Below are 20,680 nucleotides of genomic sequence, written 5' to 3'. Positions count from 1 at the left end.
ACACGACGTCCACAGTTTCCAAAAATAATTTGAAATGTGGACTCGTCAGACCACAGAACACTTTTCCACTTTGTATCAGTCCATCTTAGATGAGCTCAGGCCCAGCGAAACCGACGGCGTTTCTGGGTGTTGTTGATAAACGGTTTTCGCCTTGCATAGGAGAGTTTTAACTTGCACTTACAGATATAGCGACCAACTGTAGTTACTGACAGTGGGTTTCTGAAGTGTTCCTGAGCCCATGTGGTGATATCCTTTATACACTAATGTCGCTTGTTGATGCAGTACAGCCTGAGGGATCAAAGGTCACGGGCTTAGCTGCTTACGTGCAGTGATTTCTCCAGATTCTCTGAACCCTTTGATGATATTACGGAGCGTAGATGGTGAAATCCCTAAATTCCTTGCAATAGCTGGTTGAGAAAGGTTTTTCTTAAACTGTTCAACAATTTGCTCACGCATTTGTTGACAAAGTGGTGACCCTCCCCCCATCCTTGTTTGTGAATGACTGAGCATTTCATGGAATCTATTTTTATACCCAATCATGGCACCCACCTGTTCCCAATTAGCCTGTTCACCTGTGGGATGTTCCAAATAAGTGTTTGATGAGCATTCCTCAACTTTATCAGTATTTATTGCCACCTTTCCCAACTTCTTTGTCACGTGTTGCTGGCATCAAATTCTAAAGTTAATGATTATTTGCAAGAAAAAAAATGTTTATCAGTTTGAACATCAAATATGTTGTCTTTGTAGCATATTCAACTGAATATGGGTTGAAAAGGATTTGCAAATCATTGTATTCCGTTTATATTTACATCTAACACAATTTCCCAACTCATATGGAAACGGGGTTTGTATTTAACATTTACACAACGTGAAAACTTCACTGCTTTTGGGTTTTGTACATCATCAGACTTGCATTTAATGCAAGAGTATTGACTCCTACATCAAACTGTGGCCCACCAAGCAGACAAGGATTTTTTTCCCCCACAAAGCAGTAAGATGCGGCCTGGAGGGCGTGCGGCGGCCTGTGCGGCTGCAACATTGCACGCACATCTGACCGAGTGTGTGTGTGACCTGTAATAGACATTACACCCACACGCCGAAGCTACGTCAGAGCTGGACTGTTACAGGTCTCGACATGGTTTTTGATTTGTGTTTTATTTTGCAACCAACAAGCAAGCAGACGCCGTTTTGCTCCAAATAGGGATGAGGTGGGGTCATATTGTCTTAATGGGTCAGAACCAGACTGGGATCAGAAAGTTCCGCCTCCTCTGTGCCCTTTTATGATCATTTAGGGAGAAAAACCCCGCCTCACAATAACATTAGTAAGCACACCAATGCAGCAGTGGTCACTTCATTAGGTACAGGGGCGCTGTCTTTGGTGAAAGTGAACACTTTTATATTGGATATGTGATCTTTATAGCAGGGTCAGAATATTAGTATATTCAAATAAGACAAATATTGATGGCTTACATGTGAGCAGCCATTGGGAGCACGATGTTATGAAATGTGTTTTGACTGACATTCAAAATAAATGGAGGAGGAGGAGGGCCGGCAGCGTGATTGAAGAGCTCCTTTCAGCAGCTCGTCAGCGTTGATTGCCGCCACGCGCTCAAGAAGTGACGGCGTCCTTGTAGAGAACGTCAGCCAGCAGAGCTCGGACGGCCGCCGGGTCAGCACCACCTGTAGGAAGCGGGAGGGCGATACAGTCAGCGTGACCTCTGTGGCTCTCCTCCATCACCTCGGCATCCTCTTGAGGCAAAGCGGCTGATGGTTGAAAAAGCGGGTTTGTGTATGTGTGTGGGGGGGAGGGGCAACAGGGGGCACCCCACAGCGCGTTTACACCACGGGGGTAAAGGTTAGGTACCTGTAGCTTACCTCCCGCATGGTGGTGATATATTGAGGGTGGAAAGTAGCGTGTCATTAAATGGTGTGCTAGCTAGTTGTGCTACTAACTAACATCACCATCTGACCTTTGACCGTCACCTGGCTGAGAAAACCAGTTCCAATTCTCTAATTCACATCAATAAAGAAGGAAGTTGTGTGTGTGTGTGTTTGTGTGCCTTAACACTCACCCATTCCCAGCGTCTCCAGCTGACCTCTGAACTCCGACCTCTGGTCCAGCACGCGCAGCAGGTTGGTGGACTCCATGCGCTCCAGCTGCACCTTCCAGTAGATGTGGATCTTGTGGTTGAAGCTGACGTACACCAAACACGGGCTGTTCTTGCCCTCCTTGCACGTGTACTGACCTGCAACACACACACGACCAGGTTTGTTTGATTTGCAGATATAGAATACATTAATACTTGAATAGGATGGAATAGGCTTAATTTATCTCTCAATGGGGAAATGATGTGGTTGCAGTGCAGATACAAAGTTCACATACATTTAAAATGTACATTTATTATTTATATAATAAGCCAATTTATTATTGCATATTTATTCAACAAGTGTATTTATTATTATGTACATTATAAGTGTATTTACGATTTATCTTATGGGTTTATTTATTATTATCTATATTAAAAGTTTAATATTTATCTCATGGCTTTATTCATTCATTATTGACCTAATAGCTTCATTTATCAAACTATCATTACTCATCTAATAGGTTCATATATTATTTATCTAATACATTTATTCATTATCATACATATAAGTTTATTATTCATCTAATGCATTTATGTATTTATAATCATCTAATAGCCTACATTTATTATTAATGTAATAGGTTTATTTATTGTTTTCTATTTGATAAGTTGTTTTTTTTAATTATTTATCCAATACATTTTATTATTAATTATAAAGGTTTACAATATTTTTACTTATTACCTATGCATTAGGTGTATTTATATTTTTTCATATAATAAATAGTTTTTTTATTACACATAAATACATATATTTTTTATAATATATACATTAGGAGTTATTATCATCCGATTGGCAACACTAAATTGGCCCTAGTGTGTGAATGTGGTCTGTGTTGGCCCTGCGATGAGGGGGCCACTTGTACAGGGTGTACCCCACCTTCCGCCCGAGCGCAGCTGCGATCGGATCCAGCACCCCCCTGACCCCGAAAAAGACAAGCGGTAGAAAATGGAAGGATGGATGTTACGCTATAGCTAATAAATGAATTGAATTATCATTCATATAACGGTTATTATTCTTACATTCAAAGTATTTATTATCATACAGCTGATATATATATATATATATATATATATATATTAGGGCTGCAACTAACGATTAATTTGATAATCAATTAATCTGTCGATTATTACTTCGATTAATCAATTAATAATCGGATAAAAGAGACAAACTACATTTCTATCCTATCCAGTATTTTATTGGAAAAAAAACAGCATACTGGCACCATACTTATTTTGGTTATTGTTTCTCAGCTGTTTGTAAATGTTGCAGTTTATAAATAAAGGTTTATTAAAAAAAAAAAAAAAAGTTTTAATTGAAAAAAAAACAAAACAGAAAAACTGCCCATGCGCGTAGCATAGATCCAACAAATCGATGACTAAATTAATCGGCAACTATTTTAATAATCGATTTTAATCGATTAGTTGTTTTAGCCCTAACATATATATATATAATAGATGTATTCATTATATATCTAATAGGTGTATTCGTTATTGTTTACATAATACTGTAATTATAATTTATATATATACATGTACAGCATATGTGTAAATCATTATTATTCATATATTTAATAGATGTATTTATTATTATAAATCTAATATGTTTATTTATTATTGTTTATAAAAGATGTATTTACTATTATGTACAGTACCAGAAAGGTTTATTCCAACCTTGCACACAGAAGATCTCTACTGCCACCTGCTGGTCTAAAGTGAGATGCGCACTTTTAGACTGTAAAGACCTTTTGGACGCTTATGAATGTCCAAATAGAGCATCAATAAAAGAACCACATCGCTTTTTGGGATGACAAAATGAAGCTCATGTTCGGCGCTTCCTCACCCGCACAGAAGGCGTTGACGTTCTCGTCAAACTGGAAGCGCACCACGGCGCGGTTATGGTCGATGATGTAGGTCTGGCCGTCCCAGGCGCACGCCACCACCTCCTCCCGGCCGTCCCTCTGGAACAAAACAACATATTGAAATAGCGTCCTGACAAGTAAAAGTGGCGTTCAGCGGCTTCCCTATCTGACCGTGACGTCCAGCTTCTGCAGGGCGAACAGTTGATGATCCACCTGCACCGACCACAGCAGCTGCTCGGAACTGTCCATCAGCTTCAAGGTTCCTGCAGCACATTGACTTATCAGAAAATATGTATTGTTATCGGATATTTATTCACTACAAATGATGGACCTAATGGGTTACTATGTACAGTACAGGCCAAAAGTTTGAACACACCTTCTCATTTCAATGCGTTTTCTTTATTTTCAGGACTATTTACATTGTAGATTGTCACATCAAAACTATGACGCCTGTGAAGTGAAAAAACATTTCAGGTGACTACCTGTTGAAGCTCATCGAGAGAATGCCAAGAGTGTGCAAAGCAGTAGTCAGAGCAAAGGGCGGCTATTTTGAAGAAACTAGAATATAAAACATGTGTTCATTCATAGCTTTGATGCCTTCAGTGACAATCTACAATGTAAATAGTCATGAAAATAAAGAAAACGCATTGAATGAGGAGATGGTGGGTCTAAACTTTTGGCCTGTACTGTATATTGTTGTGTATCAGGTGATTATGTTGATTATGGTTAAGTCTTTTTTCTTAATTACCGAATGGCCACGACCACTAAACACCTTTTCCGATTTCAATGTTTTTTTGAGCGGCACATGCCTACATTATGTGAACAACATTCTGAATTGATTTAATCCATCCATCCGTTCATTTTTTGTAAATAATCTTACTCATCTCACCATATGAAATGTAACTTACTTCACAGAGTATTATTTATTTATTTTTTATTGTGATTACTTATGGAGTATATTGAGAATAAATTGAGAACAGGAAGTGAACAAAAGTTTTAGCAACTGTTATGTAAAAGAAAAGGGGTAGGATTAAATAAGCTCTGCTTCTTCCTACTCCTTTTCGAACGTGTTGAAAAGAGAAACTGGAAATTGTGATGTATCATGTTGTATGCTTGCATGTTCGAAATAAACTCAAACTCAATAAACTCAACATGAACTGCGCTAACTTTTTTGTCTGCATTTTATGTATTCATTTTATCGCTATGATTATGTCGTGTTTTATTTTATTACTATTACCGTATTTTTTGGGACTAAAAGACGCACTTAAAATCCTTTCATTTTCTCAAAAATCAACAGTGCGCCTTATAACCCGGTGTGCCTTGTGTATGTACTAATTATAGTTGTGATTACTGACCATGAACCACCTGTATATTGTACATGGTGTAATGATAAGTGTAGATGGCAGTCACACATAAAAGATATGTGTGGACTAGAGGTGGGAATCTTTGGACATCTCACGATTTGATTACGATTACAATTCAATTTTTTTTCACTAAATGAGCGTTTTTTACTTGCAACTTTAAAAAAAATCCATTCATTAGGAATAAAAAACTGTTAAATTAATTACCATATTTATTCAATTAATTAAAATGTGTGCAAAACTGGAACATAAGACCCCTATAATAAAGGAGCTGGTCGGAAGTGAGGTGGCTCGCTGCAGTCAGTCAAATTTTAAAACTGTCTGCATGACTTTATTTACAATGAATTAATCGATTATCTATTATTGACATTTACTAATCCATTCTATAATCGTCCATGTCTGAATTGCGATGCATCTAAAAATAGATGATTTCCCCCACCTTTAGTGTGGACTGCAGGTTGACGCTTGTTCAATAAACGACTCTAGCAAGTCCTGATAAGCAAGCAGGACCAAAACTTTGATGTTTCATTGAGAATATAGAACTTTACACACAGCGCTCAAATATCTGTCAAAATGTTTTACTTTGGTAAGCTACGAAGCTGCTTGATGGATTGACTGAGCATTACGACTACCGTAGTCAGATCTACTGTGCTTCAACGTACGGGTATTATTATGGTATGTGTATACGAAGCCCAAAATGTCGCCTATTAGGAGATCCGCATAAGTCCCAAAAATGTGCGCACGTCCGGCATTGTAGACCCCACCATAGTCAATGAGCTTCTTTTTCTCGATCCTCCTGTTGTGAGGGAGACTGGCTCGTACGTGCACGTGCATCCTCCGCTTTTGCCATTTCTAATACAAAGTAGTTCGACCTTATATCTGTCGGTAGACTCCATATGGAAACGCTAAAAACTACAACATTTTGACCAAATAACCACCATCACATGTTATGTAGACCACAAGGAAGAGGTTTTAATCCAAGAAAAAAAATTATAATATCACCCTTTTAATGTGTGCCCTATGGTCCGAAAAATACGATAATTGTTGCCATTTTATACCATGCCCAGGGACTAAAGTTGAAAACTAGCTCAATGGCTACACATTTACAGAAATGTTTACTAATGCGTGCTGTCCCTGTATTAAATGCATACATAGAAAATTATGAATAATGTAAATGTGGTCGGGCCTAATCAATCAATCAATCAATGTTTATTTATATATAAAATCACTAGTGTCTCAAAGGGCTGTACAAGCCACAACGACATCCTCGGTACAGAGCCCACATACGGGCAAGGAAAACTCACCCCAGTGGGACGTCAATGTGAATGACTATGAGAAACCTTGGAGAGGACCGCATATGTGGGTAACCCCCCCCCCCCCCGCCTAAGAAAAAGTTCACTTTATAAGCTTTTGTTTCTTCCTTTTCAAACACATTCCTTGTTTTGTTTTTGTAGAGCTACTTAGTTTGAAAGGACCTCATTTGATAATGTTTGATATTGTTGTGTTTGAAATCAATGAATGAGGATTGTGGTCTCTTGGGGGTCTTTCTATTTCCCCCCTGGGGTCTAATAGTAACGTGTTGAAGACTGGAAGCCTGGAGGGACGCTCTCATGCTCATGAAATATTGATGAGCTGTGCAGCTGTTACCCGTCATCATGCTATCAGTCACAATCGGACCTACCGTCCAGCGTGCAGAGAGCGAAGAGGCCACATTTGGAAGACTCCTCCTTTGATCCTGAAAATAGGTCGACATTATGTTATGTTTTTATCGGGGAACAACTTAGCGTGCGTTTTTGCACCTTTGCTGATGCTTCCAATGAGGTGCGTTGACACGTTCTTGTTGTGGATCCGCCCAGTGGTCAGATGGAGAACTACATCTCTGGAAGGCCCCTCGCTTTGGAGACAATAAATAAGATCTCTCGTCGTTTTCAGCAAATAGCGGTGTTTGGTTACCTCCCGGGCGTGGCAGACGCGTCCTCGGCGTCGCCACCGCCGCTATGGGGGGAGTCTTGCTGCGTCCAGGAGCACTGCAGGATGGCGTAGCCGCAGCCCGGCTGGGACACCATCAGCTCCGGCAGGCCCTCGGGACCCGGGTTCACGGAGAGGCTATCCACCTGCACGAGCAACACCTTTAGTATGCTCAAAAAGGTTCATTATGTCTTCCTATTCATATACTTTTTCAAATGTTCTTGCAATATAATAAAAATAATAATACCTCGGATAAGCGGAAGAAGAAGATGGATGGATGGATAATAATATAATATATAAGTATATATTATATACTGTATATATAATATCTAAATATTACATATATGTTATATTTTATTTTGCTACTATGGTACATTTTTATGCTAAACTACCGTTCAAAAGTTTGGGGTCACCCAAACAATTTTGTGGAATAGCCTTCATTTCTAAGAACAAGAATAGACTGTCGAGTTTCAGATGAAAGTTCTCTTTTTCTGGCCATTTTGAGCGTTTAATTGACCCCACAAATGTGATGCTCCAGAAACTCAATCTGCTCAAAGGAAGGTCAGTTTTGTAGCTTCTGTAACGAGCTAAACTGTTTTCAGATGTGTGAACATGATTGCACAAGGGTTTTCTAATCATCAATTAGCCTTCTGAGCCAATGAGCAAACACATTGTACCATTACAACACTGGAGTGATAGTTGCTGGAAATGGGCCTCTATACACCTATGTAGATATTGCACCAAAAACCAGACATTTGCAGCTAGAATAGTCATTTACCACATTAGCAATGTATAGAGTGTATTTCTTTAAAGTTAAGACTAGTTTAAAGTTATCTTCATTGAAAAGTACAGTGCTTTTCCTTCAAAAATAAGGACATTTCAATGTGACCCCAAACTTTTGAACGGTAGTGTACATATATATATATACATATATTTATATAGATATATATACACATATATATATATATATGTGTATATATATATATATGTATATATATATATATATATATCTTGCGCACTAATTGACTGAAAGAGTGCGCACTTGATGTCACGTTATCAATTGAAAAATGCATTTTTAGACAATATGATTTGCCTGAGCGGCTAGGAGACACCGAGAGTAACAAGTGTTAGAAAATGGATTAGAAAGGACAGATTTTTTAAAATAATAATAAAAAATAAAAATTAAATTTTGTTTTTGTTTTTTTTAAACTTGGTACTTTCCGCAGGCCGGATTTTGGACCCTGGCTGTAGTTTGGGGACCACTGGTCTAACCTGTCCCTCCAGGAGCCATTTCTTCAGCAGGACCAGCTGACCGGACCCAACATCAGAACCATCCGAGGGCTCCTCCCATCGGAAAGCCCGCACCACTCGGTCGGTGTAGCCCACCACCAGCTCGCTGCGGCCGTCCCCGTCTGACAAGACAAACCATCCGTCGTCAAACTGGACCAACACTGGACTCAAAGCTGGACGAATCAGCACCGATGTCGCTGATGAGGATGACTTTGGTGTTGGCCGGGATGTGCTGCGTGAAGAAGGGCTTCTGCTCGTCCAGGGAGAGAGCGTCATGCAGGCTCGACGAATCCGATTTGCCGGCGGGGGCGCCGGTCAGGTCGAAGAGGTGAAACCAGCCCTCAGCACCCACAGCTACCACAAAGTTCTGATTGACAGCAAGCATCATGGAGTTAAACGCTCGTTACATTTCTCCACGTGGCCTGGGACGTACCTTCCCTTTGTTGCACACGTCTCCGACTGCGACGCACGTCAGCTGAGAAGGCAAAGAATGAGGACCTTGGCTTTTCATAGCGGACACTGAGGTGCACCTACCATGCCCATGCAGCTCCTCGTGAGCCACGCTTTGGAGTCGTCGTTTTTGTAGACGTGCAGCTTCCCGCTGGTGTCGCCCACCACCAGCTCGTTTAGCTGCAGAGAGCACATGTTTCATTATTAGCACCAGTACACAACTCTTACCCTCAGGGCACAAAAGCTGACTTTTTTGTCCCTGCCGTCAATTTTTGCCCATATTTTTTGTCTTTCTACATCATAAATGATTTTTCCTTATTCTTGTTAAAGTTATACCATTTTTAAGTCCGATTCTTTCACATGTGTACGATACACTGGCAGTTATTCGGCAATACCCTCAAACCTAACAGGAAGTCAGACATTTTTCAAAGGGCATTTTGCTCAAATCTCTCAAATTAACTTCAGCCCTAAACACAAATGTCAAGCATGTACAGTACAGGCCAAAAGTTTGGACACACCTTCTCATTCGCAACACAACTGATGGTCCCAACCCCATTGATAAAGCAAGAAATTCCACTCATCAACCCTGATAATGCACACAAGTACATAACTCCACATGTGTTCATTCATAATTTTGATGCCTTCAGTGACAATCTACAATGTAAATAGTCATGAAAATAGGGTTAGGATTTGACGCATTGAATGAGACGGTGTGTCCAAACTTTTGGCCTGTACTGTACTTTTTTTTAAAATCCTGTGATCAAATGATGTCACAGTTTTCAATTAGTACAAATTGGCATAATATTAAGTATTTTACTCATTTAAACCTGTGACATTATCTGTAAAAAAAAAGGCCCGCTGTAAGTCTTTGCTGTCGTCCAGCATTCTGTTTTTGTTTACTTGGCAGCCAGTTCAGTTTTAGCTTCGTTTTGCATAGCCATCTTTAAGTTTCAATGCCTTTTCTTAGCGTTTTGTTTTTCGTTTTCATAGCCTTTTGTTTATTTTTGGTTTAAGCATTAGATACATTTTGCCTCCCGCTGTCGTCTGCATATTGTGATCACGACAAACCATGTTCCCGACTTCTACAAAGCAATTAACTACCTGCTGCCACCTACTGATATGGAAGAGTATTACACGGTTACTCTGCCGCTCTCTAGACCAGTGTTTTTCAACCTTTTTTGAGGCAAGGCACATTTTTTTCATTAAAAAATCCAGAGGCACACCACCACCAGAAAACGTTAAAAAATGAAACTCCACCAGGTCGTCGTGTCTTATTTTGAGTTTGTTAGTGTTTTCCTGTGTGTAGTGCTTTAGTTCCTGTCTTGCGCTGTTATTTTGGTGGCCCTTCCTGTTTTGTTGGTGTTTTCCTGTAGCACTTTCATGTCTTCTTTTGAGCGCTATTCCGCACTTGTGTTAGCAAGCAAGGCTTTATGTTGTTGCTACCCTTCTTTGTGTGGACATTGTTGATTGTCATGTCATGTACGGATGTACTTTGTGGACGCGGTAAGTTTTTGCTGTCGTCCAGCATTCTGTTTACTTCGTAGCCAGTTCAGTTTGACTTTCGTTTTGTATAGCCATTGCCTTTTCCTTTCCCTTTCGTTCATTTTTGGTTTAAGCATTACATACCTTTTTACCTGCACGCTGCCTCCCGCTGTGGTCTGCACATTGGGATCACGACAAACCATCCTCGTCTCACCCGACACATTCCGACTTTTGCAAAGCAATTAACTAGCAGCTGCCACCTACTGACATGGAGTATTACGTGGTTACCCTGCTGAGTTTTACACAACACAGACACTAAGCAACGGCATATTATTTGCAGATTACAACTATTGATTTGCAAAAAAATATTTTTTGGACCAATTAGGTGAATTTGCATAATTTAACACAGTGGTTGAAAAACACTGGTTTAGAGCGTCTATTGTGGACTTTATTTTTATTTTTTGTACCTAAACGTGAATTATTTTTTACACAGATACTACAATTAAATACCTATTTCATGAAATAAATGAATAAATTATTATTAAGTACTTATTAATGCCTTATTCGGCATGGCCTTATCATAACCCTAACCAAATAACTCTAAATTAAGTCTTTGTTACTTAGAATATGTTCCCCATTAAAAAGTGTTACCAAAAACATACAACTTTGTCTTGAACTTGAAAAAAAACAACATTTTATTTTTCAGCTCCATCCTATCTTGCCGATTGTATTGTACCATATGTCCCGGCAAGAAATCTGCGTTCAAAGAACTCCGGCTTATTAGTGATTCCCAGAGCCCAAAAAAAGTCTGCGGGCTATAGAGCGTTTTCTATTGGGGCTCCAGTACTATGGAATGCCCTCCCGGTAACAGTTAGAGATGCTACCTCAGTAGAAGCATTTAAGTCCCATCTTAAAACTCATCTGTATACTCTAGCCTTTAAATAGACCCCCTTTTTAGACCAGTTGATCTGCCGTTTCTTGTATTTTCTCCTCTGCCCCCCTCTCCCTTGTGGAGGGGGGGGGGGGCACAGGTTCGGTGGCCATGGATGAAGTGCTGGCTGTCCAGAGTCGGGACCCGGGGTGGACCGCTCGCCTGTGCATCGGTTGGGGACATTTCTGCGCTGCTGACCCGTCTCCGCTCGAGATGGTCTCCTGCTGGCCCCACTATGGACTGAACTCTCACTATTATGTTGGATCTACTATGGACTGGACTTTCACAATATTATTATATTATGTCAGACCCACTCGACGTCCATTGCATCTGATCTCCCCTAGGAGGGGGGGGGGGGGGGGGGTCACCCACATATGCGGTCCTCTCCAAAGTTTGTCATAGTCATTCACATCGACGTCCAACGTTCCCTCTAAGGTGCGCACCTGTGCAATTGTGCACTGCTCAAGCGTCCTCTGCGCACGGCAAATCTATGCCAAGCGCAAAATCAAAAAAATAAAAAAAAGCGCATAACAATTTTCGACACGCGGACACGACAGAGAAAACAGTTTTCGTCTTCATTGTTCAAATATTGTAACGTCTGTCGAGATGCTTTGAGGACATGAATTCCATCCGTCACTTTACTGAGCAAAACTCTTTATTGTCGGCCATTAACACATCACCAAAACATTAGTAAAAAAAATTATATCCAGCAAAAGTGGTCATTTTCTGCAGTACAAACCAGACCAAAAGCAACTTTGTTATATCAACAGCAGCCGCTCGCTCTTTCTCACTTGCGCCGACACATGCACATATGGCACTTAGGCAGTGATGCGTTTACAGCCACACAAAAAGTCGGACAACTCCAACACCACACATAAAGTGTCATTCCAGGTCGTTACACTATGATTTACCAATCAAATGTGTGCTTATTCTAGTGTCATTTATTAGGAATCTTAATTTATAAATATTAATCATGAAATGCTGTTAGTATATTAAAGGCCTACTGAAAGCCACTACTACCGACCACGCAGTCTGATAGTTTATATATCAATGATGAAATCTTAACATTGCAACACATGCCAATACGGCCGGGTTAACTTATAAAGTGCAATTTTAAATTTCCCGGGGAACTTCCGGTTCAAAATGCCTTTGGAGGATGACGTATGCGTGTGACGTAGCCAGTTTAACCGAGGTATGGCTTCCCCATTGAAGCCAATACGAAATAATAGCTCTGTTTTCATTTCATAATTCCACAGTATTCTGGACATCTGTGTTGGTGAATCTGTTGCAATTTGTTCATTGCATTATGGAGAAAGAAGCTGAGCAAGCAAAGAAGAAAGTCGGTGCGAAGCGGAGTATTTTGCGAGGGAAGTCAGCAACACAACACAGTCGGTGTTTCATTGTTTACATTCCCGAAAGATGCAGTCAAGATTGAAGAACTCGGACAACAGAAACTCTTACCAGGAGGACTTTGACTTCGTTAAGAGACGCAGACGCGATACCGTGAGTACGCTTCCAAACATTTGATTGCTTGCTATAACTAACTCCTGCTAGTAGCTAGGAGCTAGCATAACAAACACCTAGGTGTTTGTTATGCGGGATTAATTTGTGGCATATTAAATATAAGCCTGGTTGTGTTGTGGCTAATAGAGTATATATATGTCTTGTGTTTATTTACTGTTGTAGTCATTCCCAGCTGAATATCAGGTCCCACCCGCGCGCTTCCAAACATTTGATCGCTTGCCCGTACGTGCGTGTCATGTACGTAACTTTGGTTAAATATATAAGCTTTATGAACCTTGGGTTAGGTGAACGGTTCTTTGGGCTGAGTGAGTGTGTGTGTTGTGCAGGTGTTTGAATTGTATTGGCTCGTTATATAGACGGGATCCCGTCCATATTACGCGCTCGAGCTATAACTAGCTCGAGCTAGTAGCTAGGAGCTAGCATAACAAACAAACCTAGGTTTTTTTATGTGGGATTAATTCAGGGCCGGCCCGTGGCATAGGCCGTATAGGCAAATGCTAAGGGCGCCGTCCATCAGGGGGCGCCAAGCCAGTGCCACAAATGTTGGAGAAAAAAAAAAAAAAAAGTTGGTACTATTATTTCTAAATACAAAAAATAATCCCACGTTAATTAAAATGCAAAGTAAAGCCTATTTAATAGAAATATTATTTGTTACAACATTACGACCCCCCCACACCCCTACACGGTGCGCCCCCTCCCTTCCCGTATCATGACTCTTACCACATCAAAAAATCAACACAAGATGTCAAAACGGCCAAAACTGTCAGGTGCCCAGGGAAGAAAAAAGAGAAAAGAAGAGGAGGAGAAACGAGAAAAAGACAGAGGTAGCAGGTAAGTAACGTTAGCCTACATGAAATTATTTGTCTGTTACAGAATGTGATAGTACCCTGGCTTTTTAGCATTAAGCTAATGTTACATGATTCGGCAATTGCTAATCAATAAATAGCTAGTTCTGTTTTAACGTCGGGTTAATATTGTGGAGGGGGCTAAATTGTTATGGAAAATAATAATGTAACGTTAGGTAATTACAGTACTCCCACCTTACATTCCTCAGGGACATTTGTATTAGATCTTTTAAGCAGGTGTTTTTTGTTTACATTGTTATTGCCTTCTGGTTAGCCAATGTTTGTCCTGCAGGTAATAGTCACTTTTCCACCCCTTTATATATTAGGTATAGTTGTAAGCCTAGTTGTTAAAGTGCACATCATTAATGTTAATTAAGCAATATCACATGAGAGGGAATGCTGTTTTTTAATTTGAGCACTGCTGTGATTCGGTTAAAGATAATCATAACATAACATTCTCATATAATATTGTAGCGGCTGGCTACGGGGTGTTAGCCAATGGCTTTGGCTGGGGGGCGGGACTTCTGGGGAAGTGAGGGAAGTGACGTTGTTGACAGGAAGTGTTGGTTCGAGTTTTGCCGGGAAAGGAGATAGACGCATGTTGGAGCTGTTGTGTACAATAAATGCAAGATAAATGAAGAAGTCTCGGAGCCTACATTCCTGAGATTATTACACTGGTGTCAGAAGTAAAACCGACGATTTTCGGAAGAGACTTTGTCGCGGTAAGGACACGCTGCGTATCGCGCATTAGCAAGTTAGCTTCAGTCTGTGAGTTAGCTAGGACCGCAAGCCGTTTAGCATGTTTAGCTCCGGTGAGCATAAGTTTAAAGTTGAGCGGGATGACGCTGTTTTGGAACGGGTGACCGTCGAACAGCCGCGCTCCTGCTCGCACACGAGCGGCTCGTCAGCCCATGAGGACGTAAAGATGTCGCCGCTGCCGCCGCAGCCCACACCTTCCCCGCACGGCGCGTCCCCCCCACCGTCTGCGGCCTCAATGAAGACGCCAAAATTTGCCGGTGGATCAGATTGGGAGGCGTTCCACGCTCAATTTGAACTGTTGGCGGACGCTAGAAGGTGGGAAGAAAGGGACAAAGCATTGCAATTGGCTTTGTGTCTGGAGGGAGAGGCTCTTTCGTGCCTTCTGCTGCTGGACCCTGAACAGCAGCGGTGCTACGCAGCCCTGGTGGGGGCGCTCAAGAGGAGGTTTGGGAGATGGTCTCAGCCAGCGCTTTTAAAAACTGAACTGAGAGGGAGGTGCAGGAAGCCTGGCGAGCCACTCCGGGGGCTCGCTAATGACATTGAGGGCCAGGTTCGCCGTGCATATGGTCACCTGCCTGCTGATGCACGGAATGAGCTCGCAACTGACCTGTTTGTTGGAGCCATTACTCCTCCTGATCTGCGTGTGCAGGTGCAGCTTCAGCACCCGAGGTCCCTGCAGGAGGCACTGGAAGCTGCCGTGGAGAGGGAGATGCTGAGGAGTGCAGCTGCAGCCGGGGAACTGGAAAGTATACCCCATCCAGTGAGGGCGGCATCGTCACACCCGTCTAGCGACGGGGCTCCGGCTTGGGCGAAAGAAATTACCGAACTGCTGAGGTCGGTGACTCTGCAAAGTCAACGTGGCCCGCGCCCCATGCAGGTCTGCTGGGGATGTGGCCAACCTGGACACTTTCGCAGGGAGTGCCCTGCCACTCGTCGTGAGCCGGGAAACGGCGCCGGGCCCGCATAGTCAGGGGTATGCGGGCCCCTACGTCCACCGCGGACCCTGACTCGCCAGCCCAGGCTCGTCAAGCAGGGGAAGGAGCACATCAGCACAGCCAGGGGGGAGGGGCTCCTTCCCCCCCAGAAGCAGACGACGACTCGCCTTCTACTCCTTCTTCTCGCTTTCGGGCACCCGGAGGAGCCCAGCGGCACAGCCAGGGGGGAGGGACTCCATCCCCCCCAGAAGTAGATGACAGCAGTGTGCCACCTATGGCGGTGGGCTGGACACGGGGGGGGGCCAAAAGTGGGGGCTCCTGCCATGTTGCTGTCTCTGTCCAGGGGGTGCCTACCGTGGGTCTGGTGGACACAGGGTCATCGGTAACGCTGGTAAGACCGGACGTTCTTCCCAGCAGTACACCACTTGAGCCCACAGCAGTACAGCTACGCACAGTCACGGGCCAGCTAGCTCCTATGGTGGGGAAGGGGTTCCTGTGGTTGTGCGTGGGGGGAAAGCGAGTTCGCCACCTAGTTTGGGTGGCAGACGTGCAAGACTGCTGCATCTTAGGGCTGGACTTCCTCCAAGTCACTGGGTGCCTGCTAGACATGGGGAGGGGTACACTTAACTTCCCGGGGGGCCCTACAGTTGCCATGGGTACCCTAGTTCCCGGGCCCCTGCCCGTTTCACCGCATGCCTCTACATTCTTGTTGCCTCACACCTCACCTAGTTACTACCCCTGCCCTCGCCCTGTCTCCCTTCAGCCAATGAGGGGGGAGACAGAGCTGTGTATTACCCGGGGATGCCAGCCCTGGGCATCCCTACCCACGGGCCCCCACCCGCAGCCGGCCCCCCCGGTCATAGGGGGAGGAGTGTGGAGAGAGGAGTACAGGGACTTGGAGAAACAGCAACAGGAGCAGCTGAAACAGCTGCTGGTGGAATTCCAGGGCAGCTTTGCAATGAACGAGAGTGAAGTGGGAAGAACCCACTTGGCAGAGCATGTCATAGACACTGGCTTGGCGCGGCCCATCAAGTGCCACGCACGCCGCATCCCCCTCGCTCGACAGCAGGTATGCGACAAGGCCGTAGATGATCTGCTGCGGGCCGACTTTATTGAGCCGTCCGAGAGCCCCTGGGCGGCACCTGTGGTCATGGTCGCCAAGAAGAAGGCTGGAGATTGGCGATTCTGTGTGGATTACAGACGGCTGAACGAAGTGACCACAAAAGACTCTTACCCCCTCCCCCGTATTGATGAGTCCCTGGACCTAGTTTCCGGCTCCTCGTGGTTCACCACTCTGGACCTTAAAAGCGGGTATTATCAGGTACCCCTTTCTCCTGAATCTCGCCCTAAATCTGCCTTCTGTACTGGCCGGGGCTTGTGGCAATTCAAAGTCCTCAGTTTTGGGCTCTGTAATGCCCCCGCCACTTTTGCCCGGCTTATGGACAAAGTGCTGGCTGGTATTTCCCGTCAAGAGTGCCTGGTGTACCTGGACGACATCTTGGTACATGGGCGTTCTTTCGAAGCAGCCCTGGGGTCCCTGAGGAGAGTCCTGGAGAGGATTCGAGCAGCGGGCCTTAAACTGCACCCCGAGAAATGCAGTTTCATGCGGCGGGAAGTAACTTTCTTGGGACATGAGCTGGGGGCAGATGGCATTGGTGCCATGGGAGAGAAGGTGCGGGCTGTGAGAGATTGGCCCGCCCCTCGGGACCAAGGACAGCTGAAGAGCTTCATTGGGCTTGCCTCGTACTATCGGAGGCACGTGCGGGGTTTTGCCACAATCGCCGCGCCCCTATATCGATTGCTGGAAAAAGGCAAAGACTTTGTGTGGTCCGAAGGGTGCCAGGAGGCATTCTGGGGGCTGAAACGGGCCTTGTGTGAGGCCCCGGTACTCGCCCCACCTGACCTCGCCCTGCCCTTCTTACTGGACACTGATGCCAGCGGAGTGGGGGTGGGGGGTGTACTTGCACAGCCGTGGCAGGAAGGGGAAAGGGTGGTGGCATACTTCAGCCAGAAACTCAACAAGTCTGAACGGAACTATTGTGTCACCCGCCGAGAACTCCTGGCAGTGGTGCTCTCTATCAGACACTTTAAATATTACTTGTGTGGCCTCCCCTTTGTGATCAGAACTGACCACTCTGCCCTCCAGTGGCTAATGACTTTCCGGGAGCCGGAGGGGCAGGTTGCCAGGTGGGTGGAAGAGCTGCAAGGATACAACTTTAAAATAGAACATCGGCCAGGTGCTCGCCACTCCAACGCGGACGCGCTCTCGCGCCGGCCGTGTGCAGCAGACGGATGTCGGTACTGCGAGCGCAGGGAAGCCCGGGAACAAGAGCGGCGGGCAGAGGGCGCTGAGTGTGCGGCCGTCAGTCAGGCTGATGACGTTGTCTGCGGAGAACTACAGACTGTGACGAATGCTGACTGGAGGCGCACGCAGGTGGAGGACACAGACCTTCATCCTGTTTTGCAGTGGGTAGAGGCTCGGCAGCGCCCGCCTTGGGAGGCGGTGGCACCATTCTCTAAGGCTACTAAGGGCCTGTGGGCCATGTTTGACTCATTGCGGGTGTCCCAAGGCGTGTTGCAGCGGGCATTTAAGGCCGCGGCCACGGGGGTAGAACAGTGGCAGGTGGTGGTGCCAAAGGGACTGCAAGGGGCAGTGCTTAAAGCAGTGCATGGGGGCGGTGGGTCTGGACATTTCGGGGTCGCCAAAACACTCAAGCGGCTGCGACAGGGGTTCTATTGGGGTCGGCAGAAGAGAGATGTGGAGGACTTCTGCCGCCGCTGTGACCCTTGCGTTGCCCGCAAAGGCCCCACTGGGCGCTCACAGGCACCGCTCCAACAGTTCCCAGTGGGGTGCCCCATGGACAGGGTGGGGATTGACATTACAGGGCCGTACCCACTGTCTGACAAGGGGAACCGCTATGTCCTTTCCGCCATAGACTATTTCACCAAGTGGCCAGAGGCATACGCCATTCCCAACCAGGAGGCAGAGACCATTGCTGATGCCCTGGTGGAGGGCATGATAGGTCGGTTTGGCATCATGGCGTCTCTGCACAGTGACCGAGGCACAAACTTTGAGTCCCGGGTGTTCGCGGCCTTGTGCGAGCGCCTGGGCATTCACAAGACCCGCACTACCCCATTGCACCCTCAGAGTGATGGGTTAGTGGAGCGGTTCCATCGCAACCTGGGAGACCAGCTCGCCATTGTCACCTCCCGCCACCAGCGTGACTGGGACCAACACCTACCACTGGTGCTGATGGCGTGTCGCTCTGCTGTCCAAGAATCCACGGGGTGCACACCGGCGCTTCTCATGCTAGGGAGAGAGATGCGCACACCAGCAGAGCTGGCCTTTGGCCGCCCACCGGATGCCCCGGCCTTCGCTGCAGGGCCAGAGTACGCCAGGAAATTACAGGACCGGCTGGACTCAGCCCACAGTTTCGCTCGGGAGCAGCTGCAGGAAGCTGGCATCAAACAAAAGCGCTACTATGATGTGACGACCCGAGGAAGGGACTTCGCGCCAGGCGAGTTGGTCTGGGTCTACAATCCGATTCGGAAGAAGGGCCGCAGTCCCAAGCTGGACAGCAAATGGACAGGACCCTGTAAGATACTCCAGAAGCTGGGAGAGGTTGTGTATCGTGTCCAGCTGCCCCCCCGGGGAAGGAAGGTGGCCCTCCACAGAGACAGACTCGCCCCCTACCGGGGGGGTCCCCCTTCCCTTGCCTCGGATACACAGGTGACCTCTCCCTTGCCCGCCCAGCCCTTTACCAATACCCCGCTTACGCCCCAGGGGGGACCAATTTCCCCACTCCCCTCCTCCCTCGCCCCCTCCAGCTCCCTCCCGAGGACTGGCACACCCGACCCAGCTGTCCCACTGCTGCGAAATGGAAGAGAGCGGTCGAGGCGGATGAAGAGGCCTCCGGACCACTTGCAAGACTTTGTGGTGTCCTTAGACTGAAGGGAACGGGGGTGGGGGGGTTTGTGAACCCGTTTTTGTGTGATGTGAGGATTATGTTGTTTACACTGTTTTGTTTGCACTAATGGGTTGCTCTGTTTTACATGCTGCTATGGTGTTGCCAAATGTTGCCTTACGGGTCAGTCCTCGAGGGCGAGGACTTTTTGTAAGGGGGGGGTGATGTAGCGGCTGGCTACGGGGTGTTAGCCAATGGCTTTGGCTGGGGGGCGGGACTTCTGGGGAAGTGAGGGAAGTGACGTTGTTGACAGGAAGTGTTGGTTCGAGTTTTGCCGGGAAAGGAGATAGACGCATGTTGGAGCTGTTGTGTACAATAAATGCAAGATAAATGAAGAAGTCTCGGAGCCTACATTCCTGAGATTATTACAATATGTTAATTTGCTTTCTTTAAGTAAAAAAAAAGGTCAAAGACATTCGGTTTCTTGTGAGTATATACACTTCACTGCCGATGTGGGGTGGGGGGGCGCCACCTAAAATCTTGCCTAGGGTGCCAGATTGGTTAGGGCCAGGCCTGGTTAAGAACCACTGCTCTAGTGGTTATTAACGGCATTACATCACCAATACAAAATAACCGGATTCGATGCTTGGTAGCATTTTTTTTGGGGAAGAAAATAAAGTTACGGTATAAAATAACAACATGTTAGAAAGAAGAAAAGCTCACTTACCGTGTCGTTGTCAGCATCTCCTAAACAAATAGCGTGAGGAAAGAGCGTTCCCGTGAAGTCCAAACTAACACGTTGGACGTAATTTAGCGACCTCATAGCAAGACTATTTTGATGTGTAGAACGCGTAAAAGGCACATTAAACATACACATACACGCTCATGTTGCGCAGTTAACACGTTGGCGCTGCGTCGCTGAGCCACATTGTTACCCGGTGTCATGCATGTTCGAATAAACTAAAAAAAAAAAAACACATTCAAGTCAATTTTTGAGTTTGTTCGTCACGACGAGCTCGCTGTTTGCTAGCGGTTGCTTTAGCTCGCGCGTTTCCGTAGTAAACAAAGTCACGTGACCAACATGTAAGGAAGCTCAGGAGGGACAAAACAGGCGAGCCCGCGAATATGCAATGCAGTGGCTTATTGACCACCAGAGGGCAATGTTTATTTATATTTTTTTAAAACGACACAAATGAGAGGCGCAGCTTTCACAAAATAGTTTTT

The 20,680-nt window shown here is 45.3% G+C and overlaps 1 protein-coding gene across 1 annotated transcript; it reads right to left on the bottom strand.

The window, feature by feature from the left end:
- Nucleotides 1-592: 592 nt before the first annotated feature.
- Nucleotides 593-20,531, bottom strand: itfg2 (integrin alpha FG-GAP repeat containing 2). Its single transcript, XM_062067117.1, has 12 exons — nt 20,184-20,531; nt 9,160-9,255; nt 9,059-9,100; nt 8,815-8,992; nt 8,608-8,747; nt 7,321-7,481; nt 7,167-7,261; nt 7,049-7,102; nt 4,178-4,269; nt 3,988-4,105; nt 2,073-2,246; nt 593-1,680 (listed from the first exon to the last, which is right to left on the bottom strand). Exons 1-12 carry the CDS (start codon nt 20,331-20,333, stop codon nt 1,610-1,612), a joined length of 1,371 nt encoding a protein of 456 aa, XP_061923101.1. The 5' UTR covers nt 20,334-20,531; the 3' UTR covers nt 593-1,609.
- Between the last annotated feature and the right edge of the window lie 149 nt (nt 20,532-20,680).

This window comes from Entelurus aequoreus, linkage group LG12 (genome assembly GCF_033978785.1).
Source record: "Entelurus aequoreus isolate RoL-2023_Sb linkage group LG12, RoL_Eaeq_v1.1, whole genome shotgun sequence".
NCBI lineage: Eukaryota > Metazoa > Chordata > Actinopteri > Syngnathiformes > Syngnathidae > Entelurus > Entelurus aequoreus.
This window is presented reverse-complemented; position numbering and strand designations above follow the sequence as displayed.